Genomic DNA, 14,915 nt, shown 5'->3' with positions numbered 1-14,915 from the left:
ATCTAGAGACTTAGAGACTATAGATCTAGAGAATATAGAGACTATGGATCTAGAGACAGAGACTATAGATCTAGAGAATATAGAGACTATAGATCTAGATACTTAGAGACTATAGATCTAGAGACTATAGACATAGAGACTATAGATCTAGAGACTATAGAGACTATAGATCTAGCGCTATAGAGGCTATATATCTAGAGACTATAGAGGCTATGGATCTAGAGACTATATTTCTAGAGACTATAGAGACTTTAGATATAGATGCTGTAGATCTAGATACTATAGAGACTATAGATCTAGATGCTATAGATCTAGATACTATAGAGACTATAGATCTAGAGGCTATAGATCTAGAGACTATAGAGACTACAGATCTAGATACTATAGAGACTATAGATCTAGAGACTATATATCTAGAGACTATAGAGCAGCACTCCCCAAATTTGGACCTTGGGACCGCAAGGGGTGCACGTTTTGGTTTTTGCCTTAACACTACACAGCTGGTTCAAATGATCAAAGGTTGCTGATTAGTTGATTATTTGAATCAGCTGTGTAGTATAGGCCAAAAGTGTAGATGGAGGGGAGGAGACAGGTTAAAGATGGATTTTAAAGCCTTGAGAAAATTGAGACATAGATTGTGTATGTGTGCCATTCAGAGGGTGAATGGGCAAGACAAAACATTTAAGTGCCTTTGGACGGGGTATGGTAGTAGGTGCCAGGTGCACCGGTTTGTGTCAGGAACTGCAACGCTGCTGCAACTCAATATTAGGAAGGTGTTCTTAATGTTTTGTGCACTCAGTGTAGATATAGAGACAATAGAGACTATAGATCTAGATCCTATAGACTATAAATCTAGAGGCTATAGAGCCTATAGATCTAGAGACTATAGAGACTTTAGATCTAGATGCTATAGATCTAGATACTATAAAGACTATAGCTCTAGAGACTATAGATCTAGAGACTATAGATCTAGAGACTATAGAGACAATATATCTAGAGGCTATAAAGAATATAGATGAAGGAACTGGGTCGTAGACAACCAGTGGTGGTCAGCAGGGCAAAGCAGAGTAGGGGTAGTTACCTCATACTCCTGTGAGAAGCGGAGTCCATCGTTGGCCTTGAGTCGCTCGATGTGGTTAGCCAGATCAGTGGTGGAGATGAGAGGGTGCTCCCTCATTCCTGGAGGGAGAGAGGAAGAGGGTTACCTACCTACTGCAGTAAATACAACTTTCCTTCAGCTATGAGTGAAATGTACACCACAGTGTAATATATTCACGCACGCACACACACATGCATGCACCAACCACACACACCTGCACACACACACTTACACAACAGACATACACACACACGGAATGAGAAATATGCAACCAGATAACTGATGCATTTGTGATGACAAAGCACAGAGCTCATTGAAAGTGGTGAAATGGAAAGAAGTGTGTAGTGAGAGAGAAAGAGAGATGGAGAGAAAGAGAGAGTGAAGAGAGATGAGAGAGCGAGAGCGAGAGCGAGAGCGAGAGCGAGAGCGAGAGCGAGAGAGAGAGAGAGAGAGAGAGAGAGAAGAGAGAGAGAGAGAGAGAGAGAAAGCAACAGAAAGGTGATATCTCTAGAGCTCTGTAACACTATACTGTGGGTTACTCCAGTGAAGGGAGCAAATGAGTGAGTAAATGAGCATGCTGATTGGTTGGCTGTAGCCCACAGCAACACAAGTGGGAGTGGGAGGGGTCAGGAGGGCATTCAGAGCATGATGTTACATACATTTTTCCATGAAATGGTAACTGAAAACTTTTCCTGGCTATAGCTAGATGAGACCAACATCTTAGTACATTATTAATGATATTATCACAAACCTAAAAAATACTTTATTCACAAATAACATTCTGGAAAGGAAATATACCACATACAGTTACCAGGTGATGTACATAATATAGCTATAGCTAAATTGTAACCTCAAAGTACGGAACACATATATCATCTCTTTCAGTGGCAAAAGAGCTTAGGACTTGGAAAGATTGATGCAGGAACAATCTTTCATCTCGGCTTTGTCCTCAAAGCAATAACAAAAAGATTATCCTCCAAAATAACATAGAATATTGATACAAGCCAGCGGTGACAGGTGACAGTTCTGAGCCCAGCCTGTGGAGAGGAAGTGACATGGGGGAAGTGACACGGCTAGTGGGGAGGAGGGGGTTGGGGGGTGGTTCCAGCCGACTGAGCAATCAAACGTTCACAGACAAGGTGCAGCTAGCATGGGGCTGAGATGAGATGGCCTTGGTGGGTGCCACACAGAAAACAGCAGTGGAGAGGAGGATGAGTAGAGAAGGTAGAGGGATGGAGGATGAAGGGGGTTGTTGGTGTTAGGAGGTGAGGGGGGCGTTCCATCGCAGCTCCCAAAGTAGCACTATCACAGCACTTCCTCACTGAATACATAGACTACTATATATACAGAACATGATCAGTACTGTTGTCTGAGATGTGATTGTGCTACTGAGAAAACTGATGCAGCGTGAAAGAAAGAGAGAGAGAGAGAGAGAGAGAGAGAGAGAGAGAGAGAGAGAGAGAGAGAGAGAGAGAGAGAGAGAGAGAGAGAGAGAGAGAGAGAGAGAGAGGAGAGAGAGAGAGAGAGAGAGAGAGAGAGAGAGAGAGAAAGAAAGAAGAAAGAAAGAAAGAAAGAAAGAAAGAAAGAAGAAAGAAAGAAAGAAGAAAGAAGAATGAAAGAAAGGAGAGCGAGAGAAAGGAGAGAGAGATCGATGAGAGCGAGAGAGAGATAGATGAGAGCGAAAGAGAGAGAGAGGAGAAAGAGAGAGGAGAAAGAAAGAGAGAGTGGAGAGAGAGGAGAAAGAAAGAGAGAGTGGAGAAAGAGAGAGTGGAGAAGAGAGAGAGAGAGAGAGAGAGAGAGAGAGAGAGAGAGAGAGAGAGAGAGAGAGAGAGAGAGAGAGAGAGAGAGAGAGAGCGAGAGAGAGAGAGGATGGGAGATGGGTTTAAATAGGTAGAAAACACAGGAGGAATGGAAACTAACTTGGAGTGTTCGGGCAACTGGGGTCACTGGAACCTGTGGGGAGAAGATGGGGAGGTCGGTGTGTCATACTCAACAACCAATACCAGATGGATCATTCATGTTAACGGGGGAAGAGAGGGGAGAAGGGGAGAAGAGGGTCAAAAGGATTAGGAGAGAGAGAAGGGGGGGATAGAGAAAGAGACCCTAGGTTTTCAGATGGGGCTGGTTGTGTAGATGTCTGTACACCTGAAGTGAGACAGTCTGTTAGCCTGGAATTCCAACATTCTCTCAGTTTCAGCCTGTCTCCGTCCATGACAGTAGCCTGGATCCCAACTGAATTGTTCGATTTCACTTCACAATATTGGGTCCAGGCTACCATGGCACATAACTGTCTTAGACATATACTTGAAAGCATATTCTTGACTATAGGTACTACTACTCTATATGTACGTATCATAGAGTGCTTTAGTAGGCAACAGAGGCGTCAATAGTATAGAACTGAGCTATTAGAACACATCTTCATTGTGCTCACAAGGACACAAAAGGTAAGAGGCTGGCAAATTAGACAACAACATACCTGCCTCTATTTGTGTAAACAACATCTACTATGTCCCCCTACTGCTAGAGACTCAAAAGCTGCCCATCTAATAGCAAACTACTAGAAAACACCCACAGAGTGTTGGAGATAGAGAGAGTGATGGAGAGAGGGAGGGAGGGATGGAGGGAGAGAGAAGAGAGGGTTTGAAAGAGATGAAAAGAGGAATGAGGGGAGAGAGATGAGATGAAGAGTTACAGGAGAGAGGGAGATAAGGCATAAGAAAGGAGAGAAAGAGGACGAGAGAGAGCACATAAAGAAAGGGTAGCACGTTAGCGAGAGAGGGAGAAAGAGGAGAGAGAGAGAGAGAGAGAAGGGATAAAGAGAGAGAGAGAAGAAAGAGAGAGAAAGAGAGAAGAGAGAGAGAGAGAGAGAAAGATAGAGAGAGAGAGAGAGAGAGGAGAGAGAGAGGAGAGAGGGAGAGAGAGAAGAGAGAGAGGAGAGAGAGAGAGAGAGAGAGAGAGGAGAGAGCACATAAGCAAGGGCTAGAGAGAGTTAGCGAGAGACAGAGAGAGTTCGATGTTTAGAGAAAGAGTTAGAGAGAGATTCTGTGGGCTTAATTCCTCTGCTAAGTTCAAAGCTCAATACTCTCCATGCTGCTTTCAACAGTGTTTAATTACCAAGCTGGGTCAGTGCAGTCCATTAGAAGAAGAGACACAGAGTATGCATCCCAAATGGCACCCTATTCCCTATATAGTACAATACTTTCAACCAGGGCCCGTAGGGAATAGGGTGCCATTTGGGCCCACTAGAAGAGCCAAAGAGCCCCCCCCCCTCGTTCTCTCGCTCTCCCCCTCTCTCTCCCTCTCCCCCTCTCTCTCTCTTCCCCTTCTCTCTCTCTCTCTCTCCTACCTCTCTCAGGACATGTTATATGTTAAGGGACCATTAAGGCTTCTTTCTATAATGGTCATAATGGAGGTGTAGAGGGAGAGGACATCTCAACGACTAAGACCAGAGCTTTGGGGTTGTTGACTGATAGACAGTACCTTCCATCCTCAACTACAGCATCTCCCTTCCAACTTCACTTCAACCCAAGTACTACAAATACAACAAGACATATGATCCTAGTACACTAAGCCATGTTACATCCTTCACATCCACAGCAATCCTCAATCCTCCGATATTACAAAGACAAGATGATGATATCCAGTAAAGCAGGTACACTGCACTGATTATTGTCGACATTCAATTAATCGCCAACCATCTTTAATTTGTGATAACCAGCATCTGATATTGTTGTAATTAAGCTGAATCATCTGCATACAGTAGAAGCTTTAACTCTGAGGTTTTATATACTTTAAGGCTGTGCTGTGAACTGCATTCACTTGCTTCTCCTAGCAAAGTGGTTACCAATAGCTACACATTCACCAGAATGTATCATAGGAGTGTGAGAGAGTGTGAGCAGTGGGGTGGCTAGAGGCCATGTTTCATAGTTACCTGTTGGAGATTTGTCTGCAGGCACTGAGGTGGATAGTTTGGCCATGGGTGAACAACAGCTAAATCTGAATATAAGTGTATATGTGGTGTTTGTCTGCTAGTGTGTCTGGGTCGCTGAGTTTGTGTGTGTCTATACCTCGTGCATGCTAGTGTGTGTGTGTGTATGTACACACGTGTAAGTGCCTGTGTGTGTGTCGGCGTGCATGTGTGAGGTGTGTGTGTGTGTTTGTGCGTGTGTGTGAGTGAGTGAGTTCGTGTGTGTGTCTATACCTTGTGTCTGATAGTTGAGTCGTCTCATCTCCACAGGATCAGAGGAGTGAGCCAGCAGAGAGTCCTTCACCCCAGCAGAGTGCTCATCCTTGGCCGAGGGAGATGCTCGTTTCCTGGGGAGAGAGGCAGGGAGGAGAGGCCATGAGACAAGCTCCATACACAGTACATAGGCTGTGTTCCAATAAAAACACTAGCATACTACTTCTAGTTAAGTAATGTCATTGGGCATGTATGGTGGTAGGCTGAAGAAGATGGTATGATTGTATGGGTATTGGAATGTAATCATACTGTAGTGGTCAGCTGGCTGGAAATAGGTCAACCCCAGTTACAGAACCATCACTATTGTATCATGACTATGTCATTGAGCTAGCTGGTGGTTCCTGCATTGATGTGGAAGATACCGGCTACCAAGAGGATACTCAATTTGTGCCTGAAGTGAAGTGAAAAGCTGATGTTGTGTCGTTGAGGTGCGTAACTCCCTGAAGCAGAGGCATACCTCTACTCTTCAGTAAGTAAATTGGTTTTACGTCCCAAAGGGCAACCTACCCCCTATTTCGCCCTCAGCTCTGGTCAAAGGTAGTGCGCTATATAGTGAATAGGGTGCCGTTAAATAACCCGATAAATAAATGTGTCTGCCGTGCTGTGTGTTAGTCAGTTCCCGAGGTGAGGCAGTTTGTGTGGAGGACCCAATTCACTGTCTACACAGCTGGGGGGAAAGTGGTGACACAGTTTTGGGTTTACGCTCATTAAAACCACTAATTTCCCCCATATGAACGTGTGAAAACAAACAGGCTGAGCAATTAACAGATCAGCCGCAGTGACAGACTAGCAAGGCTTGCTAATTACAGAGGTGGAGAAAGAAAGAGAAGGAGGGGAGAGAGAGGAAGGGGAGAGAGGGAAGGAGGCAGGGGGATGGGAGGAAAGAAAGGGAGAGAGGGAGGGAGGAAGGGAAATGGAGGGAGAGAAAGGAAAAGAAAGAGAGGAGAGCAGAAGGGATGGTGAGAGAGAGGGAGGATCGAGGGATAGAGAGAGGAGAGAGAGTTATAGAGAGAGCACATCTGTCCTCCATTCCCAACTCACCACACCGTGTATCCTAGCGCTAGCATGCTAACTGAGGTCTTAAGCGTTGCCATGTTACAGCTTCCCGCTAACGTGTGTTTGAGTGCAGCAGCCTCCATTGCTGAGTGATGCTACTGATATGTTCAGCTGGCTGTCTCACAGGGAAAGCTATTAGTGCTGCCATGCATAGCTGTCTACGGGAGGTGACAGTCATGTTACTAGCCCTAAACTTAGGCTGAATCTCATATAGCATCCTTTTCCCTATGCAGTGCAGTACTTTTGACCAAATCCCATAGGGCTCCGGTCAAAAGTAGTGCACTATATAGGAAATAGGGGGCTATTTGGGACACAGTCATGGAGATGTAGAGATGAGGACTGAGATGGAGATCATAATAAAGCATGGAGGCATAAAATAAGGAGGTGTGGGGAGGGGAAGGGCAATTTGTTATTCTGACTATTGCCTAGGTTGATTTTGGGACCTGTTCACTATTTATATAAACACCATTGGTCAATCTGTTAAAAATGGTAAACTTCATCTATATGCAGATGATACTATTATGTATGCTATTGTCAAAACAACAGTCAGATTTTATAGCTATGCTGGAATCCCTTACTGATTAAAAATGTGTGCTTAATATGGGCAAAACGAAATACATGTTCTTTTTAAAAACTCTCGTAAGAATGTTTCAGATTAACTACATGTTCAGTCATTAGATGGTACTCCAATCGAACGTGTTCCCACATGTAAATACTTAGGCATTTGGATTGATATGGATTTTACGTTTAAAAAACACATAGATGAGCTGGTCAAGAAGCTAAGATTTAAAGTTATATTTTTCTAAAGAAACAGATCGTCCTTCTCTAAGCAATAGGAAACAGATTATTCAGTCAACCTTTTAATCTGTTCTTGATTACGGTGATATTATTTATCAAAGTGCAGCTGCTAATACTTAAACCTTTGGGTGTCATCTACCATAGTGCCCTTTGTTTTCTTACAGGTGACAGTTTTGATACTCATCACTGCAACCTGTATCAAAAGGTTGGTTGGACTTCACTAAAGACCCGTAGGCCCTACTTCATAAACTTCAGTCCTATCTAACGGCTGTTGAAGTATAGACACCTGAGTTGCCTAACCCGTAAACAGGATTGGTTAACTCTTGAGGTTCCTATGGTCTCCACCGAGCTAGGTATATCAGCTTTTTATTTTAATGCACCGTATTGCTGGAACAAAATTCTAAATACATTTCATCTTGATGCTGTGGTGTCGTTCGGGCAATTTAAAGTATTGATTGGGGACGTATTTGTGGAGGAATGTAACCGTTTTTCTGGGTGATTTGTGATGTTTTATTTGTGCTTCCCATGACAGTGTTTTTGTAATTTAATGTGTATATATACACTACCAGTCAAAAGTTTGGACACACCTACTCATTCAAGGGTTTTTCTTAATTTCTTACTATTTTTTACTTTGTAGAATAATAGTGAAGACATCAAAACTATGAAATAACACATATGGAATCATGTAGTAACCAAAAAAGTGTATATAAAATATATATATATTTTATATTTGAGATTCTTCAAATAGCCACCCTTTGCCTTGATGACAGCTTTGCACACGCTTGGCATTCTCTCAACCAGCTTCATGAGATAGTCTCCTGGAATGCATTTCAATTAACAGGTGTGCCTTCTTAAAAGTTTATTTGTGGAATTTCTTTCCTTCTTAATGCATTTGAGCCAATCAGTTGTGTTGTGACAAGGTAGGGGCGGGGTATACAGAAGATAGCCCTATTTGGTAAAAGACCAAGTCCATATTATGGCAAGAACAGCTCAAATAAGCAAAGAGAAACAACAGTCCATCATTACTTTAAGACATGAAGGTCAGTCAATACGGAACATTTCAATAACTTTGAAAGTTTCTTCAAGTGCAGTCGCAAAAACCATCAAGCGCTATGATGTAACTGGCTCTCATGAGGACCACCACAGGAATGGAAGACCCAGAGTTCCCTCTGCTGCAGAGGATAAGTTCATTAGAGTTACCAGCCTCAGAAATTGCAGCCCAAATAAATGCTTCACAGAGTTCAAGTAACAGACACATCTAAACATTAACTGTTCAGAGGAGACTGGTCGAATTGCTGCAAAGAAACCACTACTAAAGGACACCAATAAGAAGAAGAGACTTGTTTGGGCCAAGAAACACGAGCAATGGACAATGGACATTAGACTGGTGGAAATCTGTCCTTTGGTCTGGAGTCCAAATGTAAGATTTTTGGTTCCAACCGCCGTGGCTTTGTGAGACGCGGTGTGGATGAACGAATGATCTCCGCATTTGTATTTCCCACCGTAAAGTATGGAGGAGGAGGTTTTATGGTGTGGTGGTGCTTTGCTGGTGACATTGTCTGTGATTTATTTAGAATTCAAAGCACACTTAACCAGCATGGCTACCACAGCATTCTGCAGTGATACGCCATCCCATCTGGTTTGGGCTTAGTGGGACTATCATTTGTTTTTCAACAGGACAATGACCCAACACACCTCCAGGCTGTGTAAGGGCTATTTTACCAAGAAGGAGAGTGATGGAGTGCTGCATCAGATGACCTAGCCTCCACAATCCCCCGACCTCACCCGATTGAGATGGTTTGGGATGAGTCGGATGGCAGAGTGAAGGAAAAGCAGCCAACAAGTGCTCAGCATATGTGGGAACTCCTTCAAGACTGTTGGAAAAGCATTCCAGGTGAAGCTGGTTGAGAGAATGCCAAGAGTGTGCAAAGCTGTCATCAAGGCAAATATAACATATATTTTTATTTGTTTAACACTTTTTAGGTTAAATAAACTAAATAAAGCCTAAAATAGCTATTTTTCTTGTGGGGACCGGCAAAATGTCCTCACTTGTCCGAATGTTCCTTGTTCTTGCGAGGACTTCTGGTCCCCACATGGATAGTAAAACCAAAAACACACACACACTTCTCCTGTGAAAAAGCACTCAACAACACACCAGCCAAAGACACAAGACATAGCATAGTGGTGTGATGTGTGATCTTGACAGTGTAGCAGAAACAAAGAGCATGTCAGTCTGTCACTCTGAGTCAGAACAGAACAGAGCGGCCTGACCTAGAAGCACATCTTATAGAGGAGAAGAGTGGAGTAAGGGGAGGGAGGAGGGAGGAGAGGGTGGCTGTGCTGCAGAGCGACAGCCAAGTTGGGGTTGGAGAGGGGGGAAAGGAGTGTAAGGGTGTAAAACAGAGGGGTATACTACAAAGCTAGTTCAATTAGTTTGCCAGCTAACTTTGATAAACAACCAGATTCATTAAGAAAGCTAAACTTAGGTATATGTTTTTGGTTGTTCTTTCAATTAGACCATGCCCATTTCAAGCTTATACTTCCCCCCCAATTTATTTTTCTGAATATTTAGGCAAGTTAGCTGGCTAACTCATTGAATCTGCTTTGAGGTATACCCCTCTGGAAATAAATACTAACCTTTCTTTTTTGCTGCATCCACAGAAAGCAGGGGGGAAGTGAGTGAGGGAGAAGACAGAGAGAAAGAGGGAAAGAGATAGAGGGAGGATTAAATTACAGATTGTCAGCAGCAGGGTTGAAGCATAGAAGCAGTGGATAGGGAACAGCACCTGATTTATACCAGCTCCTTACTTCACCCCTTAATCCCTCCCTCCCTTTCTCTCCTTCCTTCCCTCCCTCCCTCCCTCCCTTTCCCTCCTTCCTTCCCTCCCTCCCTCCCTTTCCCTCCTTCCTTCCCTGCCTCCCTCCCTCCATCCCTCTCTCCTCCACCCTCTCAGCCCTGCGGTTTTATTCAGATGTCGACGCTGACATTTAGAAAATGAGTTTTTCCTCTAGGGGCCCAGATCTCAATCCCTGCCACTATAATAATCTTCAACAAGTTTTTTTAATATCATTTTTTTCTTTACAACCCTTTCTCTTAAGATGCATATGCTGTAAGAGAAAATGCAGGGAGGATATTATATTGTGTGGTGTTGGACAGGTTTGATGATGGTGCACTATGCTCCTTTAGGTTACTTGATGTAAATATTGTACTAGCTGAGTGGAAATACAGTAGGCTGCATCCTGCAACTAATGTCCTGGTATGAACTGTCATCCTAATACATTGTGTGGAAATATGAGGATGGTGTTCTCATATATATAAGCTCTTCCACTGGGCACAGACGTCAATTCAACGTCTATTCCACGTAATTGTATTGAAATTATGTGGAAACAACGTTGATTCAACCAGTGTATGCCCAGTGAGCTGTTTCACCACTATATACCGTACATAAGCTATGTTTCACCCCTATATACATGAACTCTGTTTCACCCCTATATACAAAACCTCTGTTTCACCACTTTTACAACTGTTGAAATGTCTTTAGATCCACCTCTTCAACTGTATTTTACATTTTGTTGAGGTTACATTAATTTATGTTAGAGGATAATCCATTTTAGCAAAATTACTTCCAAGTCATACAAAGTTGCAATGGCTCCTGTTATGGACTTCAGAGAGCTATAGGCCTATGCAGTTAAATAGGCATGCTAAATCGGGCCACTTCAAAAGATTTCTTCTCATTTGCTGTGAAGAAATCCTCCACCCTCCTGCCATTTAAGCCAGCCCTGACTGGGCTTATCCACACAGAGAGAGCAGCTAACGCTCTCTGCAGTGCTCTGTGCTCTCACTGACAACTGCCCTCAAAGCCAATAGGACTAAGACCTGAAAAAATACTTTGAGTTCAGCTCACTACTTTACTTTCCTGGGTTGGTTTGTAAGAGCGAGTTGAGCTCTAGCTCCTTCTGGTCACCAGACTAAGGAGAAGTAAGGTGAGGCCAAAAAGTAAGGAATGCTTTTTGGAATGATCAAGTCCCTCAGTTGAGTACCTGATTGCACCTTTTATTTAAGCTGGGCTAAAGCGTGTTTGGTACACTACCACAACCCCAGAGACCGAAGAGTCTCTCTGTGGTCTTAGAATGAAAGACTGAACACCCAGTAAGAGAGGAGGGTGACGAAAGAGAAGAAGAAAAGTTGAACAGATCGACAGAGAGAGGAGACCCAACCCATCCCAACATGTCCCCAACAGTGTTGTAGCTAGCTGAGATGTCATCATTAGCAGAAGGTACCATATGGATCCCCCTCTTCCCTCTCTCTCTAACGCTAGCTCAGTCAGAAGCTCCAGATGTCTGGCCTAAGGACAGCCCCACTCAAACAGAGCAGAGAAAACACGGCTGGGCCAACTGTTAACCTGCGTGGGAGAGCAGGGCTGCAGGCTACTTGACTGAGCAGCCTCCCATGTGCCCACTCCAAGGAGAGAGTCCTCACAGAGGCTTCACGCCCAGGCTAGATGAATGCCTGTCTGTCTTAATTGAGGAACCACTGAACTCCAACAAACGGATGTAATTTATAATCAATCTTAAATACAACTTGTTTTATGGTTGTAAGTTAAGTAAAAGAGGCAAAATAAAACCTCCAGGGACTGCTTTAAGATGATCATTAAAGGAGTCAGAATTTCAGATAAACATTGAATAACACAAACCTCAGAGATACATATTATTGCTTGAAACATTTTGGCTGTCAAAACGACTAAAATACATAGTTTTCAGTCGTGTCCTAACTATCCTTAGCAATAATGTCACTTTCCAGAGAACACAAGCAGGCATGTACAGTTGCGGGCACTTGTGAAAATCTATCCACAAACGCTAGAGTGCCGTGTTGCACACTCATTGCAGCAATTGTTCTAGCAATGCACATGCCCCGCCCATCTGAGGATCGATCTGTCTTTTTCAGCCATCTATTTCCTGTTTTTGAGGGGTGCAAAATCCACTTGTCACTTAAATCTTTCTGGATTGATTGTTTTTATTTTATTCCTGCGACTCTTTCATACTCTTGCTGGTGCCTGATGTTTTCCCCCGTTAACATTACAACCATTGACCTGTTAAACACACCCCGGTAATGGCTGAAATGGACTCAATGGAATACATTGTCTTTCCGTTGCATCTATAAGCACGCTAAAGCTTCGTCAGGGATTTAACGCATCATCTCGACACTTACATCACAAGAAAGAGAAGAAAGATAACTTTATTTTGATGGGTGTACATTTTTTGTGGAATTGAAAAAAGCAATAATTTAATACAGTTGAACTGTAAAAAAAATAGATTAGATCCGCAGAAATGAAAGCAACTTCCGAAAATGAACACTCGGATTATAGTGATATTATGTCTGATCTCACAAACAATGTAAAAGTATGTATAGATAGGTGTAATCTGGAGCCAAGCTTATTGATTTTTAATCCGAGAGTATCCTGCTATTGACACATTTGTCGAATAATGCAACAGAACGTGACAACAGTAATTAATGAGGCAGTCTAGACAGCACAGGTGAGTGCAGGTAGGCCTAGACAGAGCAAGTTGTTGGTGGTTGCAGGCCTGTACTACCCCATTATGTTAATTTATTCATACATGGAAATATACCCAGTGTATTTATGTAAATAAGCCACATATACAGTGCCTTGCAAAAGTATTAATCCCCTTGAGTTATTTCTATTTTGTTGCATTACAACCTGTAATTTAAATGGATTTTTATTTGGATTTCATGTAATGGACATACACAAAATAGTCCAAAATTGGTGAAGTGAAATGAAAAAAATAACTTGTTTCAAAATGTTCTAAAAAATGAATAACGGAAAAGTGGTGCATACATATGTATTCACCCCTTTTGCTATGAAGCCCCTAAATAAGATCTGGTGCAACCAATTACCTTCAGAAGTCACATAATTAGTTAAATAAAGTCCACCTTTGTGCAATCTAAGTGTCACATGATCTGTCACATGATCTCAGTATATATACACCTGTTCTGAAAGGCCCCAGAGTCTGCAACACCACTAAGCAAGGGGCACCACCAATCAAGCGGCACCATGAAGACCAAGGAGCTCTCTAAACAGGTCAGGGACAAAGTTGTGGAGAAGTACAGATCAGGGTTGGGTTATGAAAAAATATTAGAAATTTTGAACATCCCACAGAGCACCATTAAATCCATTATAAAAAAAATGGAAAGAATATGTCACCATAACAAACCTGCCAAGAGAGGGCCCCACACCAAAACTCATGGACCAAGCAAGGAGGGCATTAATCAGCGAGTCAACAAAGAGACCAAAGATAACCCTGAAGGAGCTGCAAAGCTCCACAGCGGAGATTGGAGTATCTGTCCATAGGACCACTTTATGCCGGGCTGGGCTTTACGGAAGAGTGGCCAGAAAAAAGCCATTGCTTAAAGAAAAAAATAAGCAAACACGTTTGGTGTTCACCAAAAGGCATGTGGGAAACTCCCCAAGCATATGGAAGAAGGTACTCTGGTCATATGAGACTAAAATTGAGCTTTTTGGCCATCAAGGAAAATGCTATGTCTGGCACAAACCCAACACCTCTCATCACCCCGAGAACACCATGTTTTTCATCTGCAGGGACTGGGAAACTGGTCAGAATTGAAGGAATGATGGATGACGCTTAATACAGGGAAATTCTTGAGGGAAACCTGTTTCAGTCTTCCAGAGATTTGAGACTGGGACGGAGGTTCAGCTTCCAGCAGGATAATGACCCTAAGCATACTGCTAAAGCAACACTTGAGTGGTTTAAGGGGAAACATTTAAATGTCTTGGAATGGCCTATTCAAAGTCCAGACTTCAATCCAATTGAGAATCTGTGGTATGACTTAAAGATTGCTGTACACCAGCGGAATCCATCCAACTTGAAGGAGCAGGAGCAGTTTTGCCTTGAAGAATGGACATAAATCCCAGTGGCTAGATGTGCCAAGCTTATAGAGACATACCCCAAGAGACTTGCAGCTGTAATTGCTGCAAAAGGTGGCTCTACAAAGTATTGACTTTGGGGGGTGAATAGTTATGCACGCTCAAGTTGTCACACTCTGGCTCCGGGACTTGTATTTGAGCCAGGGTGTATTCGTTTTGTGGGGGTTTGTTTTGGTTAGGTTGGGAATAGGGTGTGTTCATTTGGGTGTGTGTGGTTTTGGTTAGTTCTTGTGTAGTCATGTGACTCCCAATCGGAGGTAACGAGTGTCAGCTGTCGGCTCGTTATCTCTGATTGGGAGCCATATTTATCTGTATGTTTTCCTTTGGGTGTTGTGGGTTTTTGTTCCATGTTCTGTCAGTATTGCAGAGGACTTCACGAATCGTTCTTGTTTTGTTGTTTTGTTCCAGACTTTGAATTAATAAAGTCATGTTCGCTCAACGCGCTGCGCTTTGGTCTACTCATTTGGAAGACGTTCGTGACAGAAAAACCCACCACAAAAGGACCAAGCAGCGTGTCCAGGAGCAAAGAGACTGGACATGGGAGGAGGCGCCTGGTAAGGAGATCGAGAGGCTGGCGATGGCCCAGGTGGGCAAATCGTGGTCCTGGGAGGACATGCTCGGGGGCAAGGGACCTTGGGGGAAGATCAAGGCCCTGGCGAGAGAGGAGCAACGGCGTCAGCAGGGTCATCGTCGGAAGGACGAGAGGCAACCCCAAAAAGTTTTTGGGGGGGGGCACATGGCTTGGGCGGCTGGGCAGCAG

The 14,915-nt window shown here is 43.3% G+C and overlaps 1 protein-coding gene across 4 annotated transcripts in view; it reads right to left on the bottom strand.

Moving 5' to 3' along the window:
* ptprfa (protein tyrosine phosphatase receptor type Fa) overlaps positions 1 to 14,915 on the bottom strand; it is a 209,391-nt gene that overhangs the window by 23,287 nt on the left and 171,189 nt on the right. For 2 of the 4 annotated variants that reach the window (XM_084164046.1, XM_084164047.1), the window contains 3 exons: positions 5,301 to 5,413; positions 3,020 to 3,052; positions 1,082 to 1,179 (listed from right to left, as the gene is read on the bottom strand). In XM_084164046.1, coding sequence (XP_084020172.1) covers positions 1,082 to 1,179; positions 3,020 to 3,052; positions 5,301 to 5,413 — 244 coding nt within the window. The remainder of the gene's footprint in view (positions 1 to 1,081; positions 1,180 to 3,019; positions 3,053 to 5,300; positions 5,414 to 14,915) is intronic. The other 2 variants (XM_084164048.1, XM_084164049.1) reach the window with 1 other exon arrangement.

Source organism: Coregonus lavaretus, assembly GCF_964263955.1.
Source record: "Coregonus lavaretus genome assembly, chromosome: 6".
NCBI classification, from domain to species: Eukaryota; Metazoa; Chordata; class Actinopteri; order Salmoniformes; family Salmonidae; genus Coregonus; species Coregonus lavaretus.
The sequence above is the reverse complement of the archived record's forward strand: the minus strand, read 5'-3'. Positions and strand labels throughout refer to the sequence as shown.